Here is an 11,295-nt window from a genome sequence, read left to right on the forward strand (position 1 = left end):
TGTCGTACGCAGTGTGAATCCTACATTACGTGACCAGTTTGACGCTCGAATCGAGCGTCAGCATGAAAATGCAGCCTAAACCTAGCGTTTCTATGGTTGCTATCTGAACTTCTTTATCTTTTCATCCTTTCGCTCTGTCAAAACTCACTATATTTAGTGTCCTTATTCGCGTCGCATTTCAATGAATGCGTTTGAGTGAGTAAAAGCTATTGTAGGAGCATATTGGAGCATGCAACGCGAATAAACCCACTATTGCAATGAAATAATCTAAACTTAATGAAAATTAATAAAAATAAATTGTAAATATATTGAAAAATAAGGAAAAAATGTAGAAAAATTAAAAAAAAAAAATAAGGAAAAAATGTAGAAAAATTAAAAAAAAATATTAAATCACCTTCAAAACATATATTTATATAGAGAAATATTACATAATTGTAAATATATGCTAGGTATCAAAATAGACGATGCACGTTGTATTTCCCTCCAAATTTCTATTCTCAATCGTTCTCAACTAAATGGAACATTGAAACGGTCATTTAAATAGAGAAAGAGAAAGCAATAAAGGAGAAAATGAGACGGGGCAACTTACTTATTTCACGGAGTGCATGCGCACTCCGTTTTGGCCAACATAAAATCAAGAGAGTTGCGCTACTGTATATACTGTGGTAATGGATACCATCTCTTTGCCCTTGACGGCTTCTTCCCCGCAAGAATAAGCTGTATGGCTGTATCCCTACTTTCTTATATCCGTAGTTCTATGACTTATCGTCCTGTGAACGCCATTTTCTATCCAACTAGAACTTATGCCAGTCTCTTATTATAGTGTCTTTATGTTTTCTCAACGGCGAATGCCACACAAATCGAAAGAAGAGGAAGATAGCGACTGATGGATTGATTTGATGGTAACAACGATTGCTTTCCATTTACACACAAGTAAAACTTAGTCTGAAGTGAGCTGAGTATTTCGTACTCAAATTAATGACGTCAAATTACTTGCTTATTTTGGTAGAAAGTTATCACATATAATGCGGGGCCTACAATAGAAGTCGTAGCGGTCGTAGGGTTTTAAGTCGTAGAAAATTGACCAATCACAGTTGATTATTCTTCTCATATTCGACTGTGATTGGTTAATTTTCTACGACTTAAGATCCTACGACTACTACGACTTCTATTGTAGACCCCGCATAACACAGATTCATAACCTTACTTTTAAAATGAGTTTATGAGACTCGGTAAAGAATACGGTCTCGGTCTTGTGCAAATTTAGGCAAAAATTCAGTTAACTCTCACTTGTAAGAATGCAAAAGGAATGCATATTCAATTGAGTTATGATGTCACAAGTAAGAATTATCTGAGAATCGGTGTAAATGAAAAGCAACTAATGCATTTCTAATCGCATTCGTGGCACGTGCTGATCTGATTCATCTGATCATTCTTTTATAAGGATACAGATGCAAGTCAATAGACGAGTGATAGAAAATTCCGAAAAAAGCTTTACATGTTACGAGAATGGCAAAGCTTAGTTCGTACTACACGCTTTGTCCACTTATCGACCAGCAGAGTTTACTCGGCGTCGAGAAGGATAAGGAACCAGGCTGCGCAGTAGTGACTCTCGGCAGGAACATAGTTATACGATATAAGGTTAGAGATTTAACCATCATGTTTTAAATGTGGCTTTGAAACATTTTGACGATCCATATGTATTTCCAGCTACAAGATCTAAAACAGATTAGTAGTTGGTCCAGCAAAGAAAGATTGACGACGCAAGTCATTTATGATAGATTCAAGCAGCGTTATGTTGCTGCCTTTAATGAGAGAAAGATTCGGGTTTGGTCAGAAGAGGAGGCAGACTTGAATAACGTGAAGGGACACAAGTTTTCGTCCCTGCTTCATGCTATTCTATCACATGGTGACTCGTCACCCATTCTTGTCCAGCAAAATGGAGCTACAGCTTCTCTAGAGTGGGCCATCGCTAACAGGAAGACATGGATGAGCAAGGGTATAATTAGGGCTAAGGAGAAATTATTAAACTGTCAGCTGATACATTTAAACGGAAAGACGAGTTTGTTCTGCTTGACAAGAGTAGAAGAAGTCTATAACTATGTAGTAGTTGGATTGGAGGACGATACTTGTTTGGAGAAAGTGGATACTATCAGGAGGATAGAATTAAAACGAAAGTCAGAGGTTCTCATGGGACATGTTGTAATACATTATAAGAACGATGCGTATCTGTTGACTTTATGTATGTATTAAAATGGTGTATCAGGTTCCTCTTTCCTCTTTTTTTAAAGATAAAACATGCATGTTTAATATTGTGCAATTGTTTCAGGGTCACACGGTAGATTGTATAGTCACTTGTTGACAGGAACATCTTCCGACATGGAATCTAATAGGTTGATCAGTGTAATTACTAATATCAATACAAAATATCCCATTGTCATGACACATCTTAACGAGACGACGATAGCGATTTATGGTGCTGATGTCACGGACGAGGGAGCAATACTCATGATATACAATGTACAATTCAAGTCAGCGCAAGCGGTGCAGAAGTTAAAACTTTATACCAACGACGCTAAGCTCTGGAAAGTGGAGGACAAATTGTTACTAGCGGCAAACAGACATTTGGCCATTGCGCCCTATCACCTGGCGCCGCAAAGGATAGCTGCTATGTTGGGCTCGTCTTTGCGCTTCAAGAACGACAATGATGGTAATGATGCAGACGATATTATCGTGATACAAGAAGCGACAGTGGCTCAATGGGACAAGAATCGAACGTGGACGAGAAATGCATCGACAGGTCGAATACCTTTGAATATCTCGAAAAAGATTTGTTCTTATTTGAACGAAGGATGGAGCGATTCCGCGATACAAGAGACTGTGATCCCATTATTGATGGAATCTGACGATGTCGCGTCGATCTGTTGGTGCTTCGATACGTTCAAAGATTTGTCAGAGAAGTTATTAGTGGATCTTTTGATATTTACCTTAAACAGTCCAGACAAAGTATTCGTTCCTCTGCAAAACGGCACAATTGATAGCACATTGAAAGCTAGTAATCCCTATTCCAGAGACAATTTTCTCGACAGAGTGTTTAGTATCAGCTATTCCAGTGTTTCATTGTTACCTCACCTGAAAACCGGTTTAACTTTCGACCAAGTACTTAAATTATTGGAATATCTAATATGTAAATTGAATGAGAAATCAAACTCGCTTGACGATAATTCACAGCCGAACGATCAGCAGTTGTATGATTGGTTCTGTGTGCTTCTCGACTCACACTATCAACATTATTTATTATCGCAAGATATGCACGTTTTGGAGCTTTTCAATCGGCTAGATTCTATCCTAGAAGAACATGTAAGTATGAAAAGTAACTCGCACAATCTTTTGTTATTTTATCAACCAACTGTCGTTTCTTTTTTCCCAGTTTCAGTTTTTGCAAAATCTCGTCAACTTGAGGCCTATGATAGACAGGACAAACAATGGAAAACCATTACGATCTTCTTCGAGAAAACACAATAAATTCTACTCTATAGAAGAAATAAAACTTTATTAAATAAATGAAAAGACACACTTTCACATCTCGAGTCATAGTGTGTTGTGAAGATGTACTCTTCATATATTTTTTATGTATTTTTCTATTAATCTTATGCAGAAGACGAATTACTGATAGACGAAGATAATATAAATACTATTGAAAAATGTTTAACTTGAATTTTGACATTATTAGCTGTAATTTTAATATCTTGTGTTTCCGATTTCTTTCTGCATTGTTACACTAAATGACAACTAAAATTAAAGTAATTATTCAATCAATCAATCAACTATAGCGATATTCTCTTTTATTATTAATATCGCAAAGTAGATTTTACACTCTGATAAACGTGTGTATATCTCTGAACTGGATAAAATATTTAAAACTTGAAGGCTCACGAAACGATACTATCTACTAGATTTTCATTATCATTTACTTTAATTCATCGATATATGGAACTGTGCATAAATTGCCGATTGCAGCCATGGATAATTTTCCGCCAGCAAGTTTTCCAGCAACCTAAAAGTATTGTAAAGAAATAGCCGTTTTTAATAAAGTCTTAAGGCCGGAGCACAAACCTTTGCATAATGAATAAAGCATAAGAAATCAGTCTTTTATTTTGTGGAAACGAAAAAATTAAAGGACTTTGGTTGTGGTACATTTTCTTATGCATTATGTGGGTTGTATTCAGAACGCGTTTTTATCTCTAAAATTCTATAGTATGCATAATAAACTATAGCATGTTAGCGCACTAACATCATTGTAAGCGCGTTCTGAATACGGGTTATGCGTTATGCAAAACTCTGGCTCCCGCCCTAACATATAAGTTTTGTGTATACTTTTGTGCACTACATAAATGTATACATATACATATATAAAACATTGCATAATGTTGAAAAAGTAAATTGAAAAGAAAGAAAAGTAAAGCAAACGATATTGCTGGAAAAATAAAATCTGCATACCGATTTGACTTCAGATGCAGTTATTTTGTCTACTTCTGCAACGAGATCAGATGGTTTGTACACGCGTCCTTTAATGATTGCTTGCTGTCCCATATTTTCCAAGTACATAGCATCATTATCTGCGGCATATAATATTTCCGCTTTCAACATAGTCTTACCGCGCACGACATCAGCCTCGGAAAGCTTAGGCGATCTCAGATATTCAGTAGCAGCTTTTGTTACCTACAAAGTAAGATAAAATTATAGCGTATACAAGGAATTTGGCCTGGTGAGAAATTTATTAGTTGTAGAATAAAAAATATTTATGTTAAATGCAGGGCTGGGTAAAATATCTTTCGAATTCCATTTAAAATATTAATTGTAAAATACTTTTAAAAAATATATTTAAAATACAAAATAGGTTTTTCAAATCCATTTTAAATGTAAAATGGATAAATAGGTATTTTAAATGGTTTGCAAATGTGCAAAATGATTTTTCTTGCCATAGCAAAAATTTTTACGAAAAAGTACAGAAAAATTATATAGATTGAAATAAGATCTTAGAAATTCTTATTTTTTAGATATTCGCGCGCGTAGTGAAACATAGAATGAGATTTGTTTATCTCAGAAATCCATAGTTTTTCGTAGATATTCATACGTAAGATGTAAAGTGGCGTTGTTTGGGCGAAGGATTTCTTGGTTTTTTAAACAAATAACAGTATTTTACATTCCACTACAAATATCTATATCTAAACTAAGAATTTATAAAACCTTGTTTCAATCTATGTTTTGTCATAAAAACTTTCCGCCAAGATGATATAAATTTTATAAAAGTATTTTACGTTTGAAATCCATTTTCAACGGAATTCGAAGCCCTGATTACAGTATTATAAATAAAGTATTTCTGATGGGAATATTAAAAATTTTTTAATATTATGATTCGAAAACGGGACCGTTTACTTGAATAAATCAAATTAATATGAAAAGCGCCGGTTATGGTCAAAATTAGATGTTAAGAGTAATATATATTTTTAGAAATGTATATAGTATTTTACATAATGCTGGAACACTCTTTTATTAAGAGTTAATATTTATGGACTATCTGAAATTAATTTTCCCTTTACAGTTTCATTTGTAGTTTATTTGAATATTCATAAAAATCTTTGGCCAATCATGGGACTTAGTTTTTCTTATATGTCAATGATTCCAGGGAAAATTTGTGAAAACGTAGAAAAATTTTATGAATGGTTAAATGATAGACAAGATTCCATTTCAAATGTAAAATGAAAATATTTTCCAAAAACCATTTAAAATGGAAAATACAAAATGCCATTTCCATTTTAAATACATATTTAAAATGGAACTATTTTAAATATTACCCAGCCCTGGTTAAATGACAAAACTTACGGAACCGGCGACGTTGGGTACTGAGGACAGAATAAGACCAAACAATCCGGAATCACTGTAAGAAACATTAAATGCTGAAAGGGCAAATTGGTCGGTGCTCGTTGCTCCGGAGACTGCTTGTTTCAGTGGAGACACGCTGGAGCCCCACTTTACACGAGGGCCAGAACCTATTGCCCTTTGCAACACGGCACAAGCAAGGGCATCTTTTTCTTTGTTTAAACCTGCTGCTTCAACGGCTACCGCTACAGTGGACAATTCAGAGGAGCGTTCCTTGCGGAGTTCCCCTCCGCGATATTTAGCAATTTCCACAATATTATCTCCCGGACCTACCTTCAAATTCGAAGCAAACTGTGTCACGTCCGACAGTGACACGCCCGTTGCTACGACCGCGCATCTCGAGCCAGTAAACCAAGTGTTAACAAAATGTTGCAGCTGTATAGGAAGAAAGCAAATTTCTCTTTTGTGCCATGTGCCATTAATACGTAACATTACGTACGTACAGTTTCTGTATTGATTTTTCCAAGTTGTCTCTTTGGCGAGTATAGAGAATAACCTAGTCCAGTACGGTAAGCTGCCTTGTGCAACAATTCCATTATACGGGTTGCCTCGGGTATCATAGATAATTCATAGCGCAACCTGGATAGTTGATCGGATATTTCCCATGGCTTAAATACTTGCTTGGTGGCAACATCCTCTAAGAAAGTCAAAGCTTTGTCTCTGTTGCAATATTAGAATATAAGTGTTGCAAAATTACTACAACGGATATATAGATGTATTAATGAAGTAATTGCTTACAAGTTGTTTCTAGTAATTTGTAATGTATATGCAATGCTTTCACGATCAGTGGTAGCAGTTAAGTTTCCACCAAGTTGTTGGATGTTTCTAGTTATTCCAAAGTAAGTTGATCTACAAGTGCTCAGACCAGCAGCAATTCGAATGTGATGCGCAGTGCCTTGTGTATCATATGTCTCGTTGCGGGAGCCAGCTCTAAACGCAAAAAGAGCGTAGAGCAAGAGATGATTATTTTATACTGAGCAATTATATATCATAATATCATTTGTTAACTCGTAATGTCATTTTTATATACCTAAAGATGATTGACACTTGAGCAACAGGATTATTGTTATCGAGCGCAGCAACTGTCACCTTATTGTTCGGCAATAACTGAAGTTCTGGGGTCGCAACATTAGAACATTGAGCAACCGCGGCAGCTGCATAATGCCTTACCTTGGGTAATTAAAAAGGTAGGTACATATATTATACATATATTTATCGATTTAATTATAAAATATATAAACATAATCGCGTGCGCTGTACTTTTTTATTATTTCTAAAAGATAAATAATAATATTAAGGATAATGACACAATATAAATAAAATGAAATTGCAAACATTCAATAGAGTATATTAGTATAGGTATAGGTATAGGTATATATAAAGCTAACATTTTTTTATTTCAATTCTGCCAAGATAATCTACAGAACATCCGTAACGATACACATAATTCCAAAATTGTTCGAAACATTTGAAAAGTTACAAGATAAACACATGTCATATTCTTTAATGAGATTTATATAACACCTGCATTACAAACTCAATGGTAAATGATAAAATGTCCGGAGACATGAAAACATGCATGATTGTCTTTATAAGATTCGTTTACCGTAGAATTACGAAGAACGGGCGATCGTATAGCAGAACAGGCCATTTCTCGTGCTTCCTGTAAAAGCGAAGAATAGGTCAGACAGAAGTAGACCGAGTAGACGACACGGTCACACAGAAATACCGAACTGACCGAACACTGACCGAACCGAACTACCGAAGTCACCGAAATCGAACAGTCCGACTCTAAAGCGGGGAGCACAGACTCTTGCATAACGCATAACACGTAATGCATAAGAAAATATACCAATCAAAGCCCTCCGTTTCCTTCTTTTCCATGAAATAAAGAATTCTGATTGATTAAATTTCTTATGCATAACACAACACGAAATGCATAAGAAAATGTACCAATCAAAGTCCTTCGTTTTCTTCTTTTCCATGAAATAAAGAATTCTAAATGGTTGAATTTCTTAGGCCGGAATCAGACTACGCATTGAAGATTCAGGTTGAAGATCGAAGATTGAAATTTGACCAATAAGGACAAAGAAATTTTTGCTCCTTTCGTTTCGATTGGTCAAATTTGAATTTTTCAATCTTCAATCTCAATCTTCAATGCGTAGTCTGATTCCGGCCTTATGCTTTATGGCCGGTATTCATAGTCAGTTCTTATATTCAAGATCATCTCAAGTTCAGCCTTGAGGTGTTACGAACCAATAAGAGAGCCACATTAGCGTATTAAGACATAAGCTGCGTTCAGCAGAACGTTTGTTTTGCAACTGTTGGAAGTTTCCTTCGCGCTGATTGGATCATACTTTTAGATCTAGAAGAATGGTCCTATCTCAGCAGACAATCATAAAACGGTTGCAAAACTGTTGAGTCTGCTGAACGCAGCCATTACTTAAGACGGTCTTGAAATAAGAATCGACTATGAATACCGGCCTATGTGTTATGTGTTATGCAAGAGTCTGTGCTCCCCGCTTAAGCAGGATTGGGTATTATGCCGATTATGCGTGGCTAGGAGATATTATGCATTTTATGTGTATAATATGCATATAATGCAGAAGATGTGCATAATATTCAGAAAACTTGCAGAAAATGTAAAAAACACGGATACAAACACAATTAAATTCTTTACACTACACTAAGGGTGTGAAAAAACGGAATCGGAACACGAAATCGGGAAAGTGAAGTGGTAGGGACAACCAATCAGCATCGTTTCGTCCCGATTTTAAGTAGCCTGGCTTCCTATGGGGCATATTTTTCGGAAACGGAAATTTTTCATACTGTCAATCACCAGTGATCACTAGCGATTAAAAATAATATTGAAAAAATTCAACTAAAAGGAGCATTGAAAAGGTGAAAAATGTAAGTATTGTAATTACATGTATGTTAAATTATAATGATTTTATATTAAATTATAATGATGGTTTTGCATACATCTCTAACCTTGTTTTGTTTTATATATATTAAATATTTTTTATTTGATTCTTGTAGGAAAAGATGAAAGCGAAAACAGCACGATTATTTCTTATAAAAAATATACAATGGCAAAGAACTCCACAGTTACCTTGGCAAAAAGAGTTTCGAAGAAGACAGCATCTCCAGATAGCTCAATTACTCAATGGAAACAGAAAGTCGAAATAATATCAATTTGATATTATGGCTGGTCATATAGGCAGCGGTCCACTTGACGCTACAAACGCTTCAAAGCATTCTTTGATTAGTTAATTCGTAAAATTCTTTGTTCTGATTGGTCATTCAAACGCTTCAAAGCGTTTGTAGCGTCAAGTGGACCGCAGCCTATATTGACCGAATCATGACGAAAAAATGATGTAAAAAGATTCGGTCAATAATCAGTCACAATGACGTCAAATTGACATAATATTTACTTCCTTGTTTTCCCTGGGTATTTGGCATATTGTACATATGATGTTAGGTTAGAAATGTATGCAAAATCATCATTATAATCTAATATATTAATAAAATCATCATTATAATCTAATTATCAATAAAATAATTTAACATACATGTAATTACAATACTTACAGAAGATATTTTTCATCTTTTCAATGCTCCTTTTAATTGAATTTTTTCAATATTATTTTTAATCGCTAGTGATCACTAGTGATTGACAGTATGAAAAATTTCCGCTTCCGAAAAATATGCCCCATAGGAAGCCAGGCTACTTAAAAATCGGAACGGAACGATGCTGATTGGTTGCCCCTACGACTTCACCTTTCCGATTCCGTGTTCCGATTCCGTGCCCATGAAACAGCACCCTAACCTGCTCAATATAGGTGCATCCAGAAGCACGACTGCTCATTAAGCGTACTCACCAAAATTTTGTCTCATATTTCTAGTAATATGAGGTTTTATCCACCATCTTCTTGTAATTCCTTTTTTACGTTTTTTTATAAGTAATCTCAGTCTTATAATTTGCATCCAAATAAGTAATAAATTTGAATAAATATTCAACGTTTCAATTTCTATGACTATTCCGACTTGCGACGCAATTGTAGACTAGCAAGTCGTACTCATACCTACATACAAAGCTGGTTCTACATTAGTCACATCGCAGCGTCGCAAGCGTTGCGGTCCAATCAACGTCAAGCTAGCTCGACTCTGATTGGACTGCAACGCTTGCGACACGCTTGCGACGTTGCGATGCGATCATTGACTACGTTTACACGGATTGATTTACGCCGAAGTTATAATATCGATGTTAGGAAACTGGCCAATCGCAGTCATTCCATTCTTCAGAGGAATAGCTATGACTGGCCAATTGTAAACGTAGTCAATGGCTGCGTTCAGCAGAACGTTCATTTTGCAACTGTTGGAAGTTTCCTTCGAGCTGATTGGATCATACTTTTAGATCTAGAAGAATGGTCCTATCTCAGCAGACAATCATAAAACGGTTGCAAAACTTTTGAGTCTGCTGAACGCAGCCAATGTAGAACCAGCTCAACACGCGATAAGCGACTAACGATACCCGACTTCGTCATCCGAATACTTATTGTAGAACGGGTCTTAATAAATCCATGAACGACCCTAGCGAGCATTGGTAGCGTTTAATTTAGAGGATTCTGTTCTAAAGCACCGATGGCACCGACTAAACTTTTTTCCTTTTACAATTTCGTAGAGAATAATAAGGGCCAATTTCACCAACCACGGTTAGATTAACCGACGGTTAAAGTTAGCAGGGTGACCAACAGACACATATTTTCTCGTAACCTCTTGGCTCTAACCTGAAATTTGTGGGAAGCAATAAACAGTGTATTATACATGTGAAAAAAAGTTTAAAAGGTAATATAAATATGTATAATATGTTTCTTTATATAATATAAAATGACATTATAAATTTTATTTTTTTTTACAGATTAAAACATGCAAAGGCAAAAGAATTTTTCTGACGCAGATAAAGAATCTTTATTAGATTTAATATTTTTACAACGTGATGTCATTGAAAACAAAGAAACTGATCGTTCAACACTTGTAAAAAAGGATGAAGTATATATATTTATATTACCTTTTAAACTTTTTTTCACATGTATAATACACTGTTTATTGCTTCCCACAAATTTCAGGTTAGAGCCAAGAGGTTACGAGAAAATATGTGTCTGTTGGTCACCCTGCTAACTTTAACCGTCGGTTAATCTAACCGTGGTTGGTGAAATTGGCCCTTAGGGCCACTGTCACCAAGCTCAATTAACTTAACTGGACCAATTAATCCATCGGAATTGACCAATCTGTCAATTCTTCAAACAAAATGACAAATGCGATTGGTCAATTCCGATGGACTAACTGGCC

The 11,295-nt window shown here is 35.5% G+C and overlaps 2 protein-coding genes and 1 long non-coding RNA gene across 4 annotated transcripts; 2 read left to right on the top strand and 1 right to left on the bottom strand.

Moving 5' to 3' along the window:
• Positions 1 to 564: 564 nt before the first annotated feature.
• Positions 565 to 3,741, top strand: LOC108730573 (nucleolar protein 11). Of its 2 annotated transcripts, none has more exons than XM_018460350.1 (5): positions 565 to 902; positions 1,445 to 1,641; positions 1,711 to 2,242; positions 2,330 to 3,360; positions 3,431 to 3,741. In XM_018460350.1, the coding sequence occupies exons 2-5, from the start codon at positions 1,510 to 1,512 to the stop codon at positions 3,557 to 3,559; spliced, it is 1,824 nt and encodes a 607-aa protein (XP_018315852.1). In that variant the 5' UTR covers positions 565 to 902; positions 1,445 to 1,509; the 3' UTR covers positions 3,560 to 3,741. The 2 variants fall into 2 exon arrangements, with proteins under 2 accessions (XP_018315852.1, XP_018315853.1); XM_018460351.1 differs by lacking the exon at positions 565 to 902 and adding an exon at positions 1,207 to 1,340.
• Positions 3,742 to 3,825: 84 nt separating this feature from the next.
• Positions 3,826 to 7,691, bottom strand: UQCR-C2 (Ubiquinol-cytochrome c reductase core protein 2). The gene is made up of 7 exons (XM_018460352.1): positions 7,550 to 7,691; positions 6,974 to 7,113; positions 6,682 to 6,873; positions 6,387 to 6,603; positions 5,887 to 6,318; positions 4,501 to 4,722; positions 3,826 to 4,057 (listed from the first exon to the last, which is right to left on the bottom strand). The coding sequence occupies exons 1-7, from the start codon at positions 7,592 to 7,594 to the stop codon at positions 3,971 to 3,973; spliced, it is 1,335 nt and encodes a 444-aa protein (XP_018315854.1). The 5' UTR covers positions 7,595 to 7,691; the 3' UTR covers positions 3,826 to 3,970.
• Positions 7,692 to 10,472: 2,781 nt separating this feature from the next.
• Positions 10,473 to 10,991, top strand: LOC108730576 (uncharacterized). Its single transcript, XR_001936981.1, has 3 exons — positions 10,473 to 10,549; positions 10,628 to 10,791; positions 10,865 to 10,991. It is a non-coding gene; the product is annotated as an uncharacterized lncRNA (long non-coding RNA).
• The last annotated feature ends 304 nt before the right edge of the window (positions 10,992 to 11,295 follow it).

This window comes from Mycetomoellerius zeteki, unplaced genomic scaffold (genome assembly GCF_001594055.1).
Source record: "Mycetomoellerius zeteki isolate Tzet28-1 unplaced genomic scaffold, Tzet1.0 scaffold938, whole genome shotgun sequence".
NCBI lineage: Eukaryota > Metazoa > Arthropoda > Insecta > Hymenoptera > Formicidae > Mycetomoellerius > Mycetomoellerius zeteki.

Coding starts and splice junctions, on each gene's coding strand:
- LOC108730573 (XM_018460350.1), top strand. CDS start 1,510: ATGGCAAAGCTTAGTTCGTACTACACGCTTTGTCCACTTATCGACCAG. Junction 2,243..2,329: donor TGCGTATCTGTTGACTTTAT/GTATGTATTAAA, acceptor CAATTGTTTCAG/GGTCACACGGTAGATTGTAT. Junction 3,361..3,430: donor ATTCTATCCTAGAAGAACAT/GTAAGTATGAAA, acceptor CTTTTTTCCCAG/TTTCAGTTTTTGCAAAATCT.
- UQCR-C2 (XM_018460352.1), bottom strand. CDS start 7,594: ATGGCCTGTTCTGCTATACGATCGCCCGTTCTTCGTAATTCTACG. Junction 7,114..7,549: donor CCGTTCTTCGTAATTCTACG/GTAAACGAATCT, acceptor TAATTACCCAAG/GTAAGGCATTATGCAGCTGC. Junction 4,058..4,500: donor CTGCATCTGAAGTCAAATCG/GTATGCAGATTT, acceptor CAATACTTTTAG/GTTGCTGGAAAACTTGCTGG.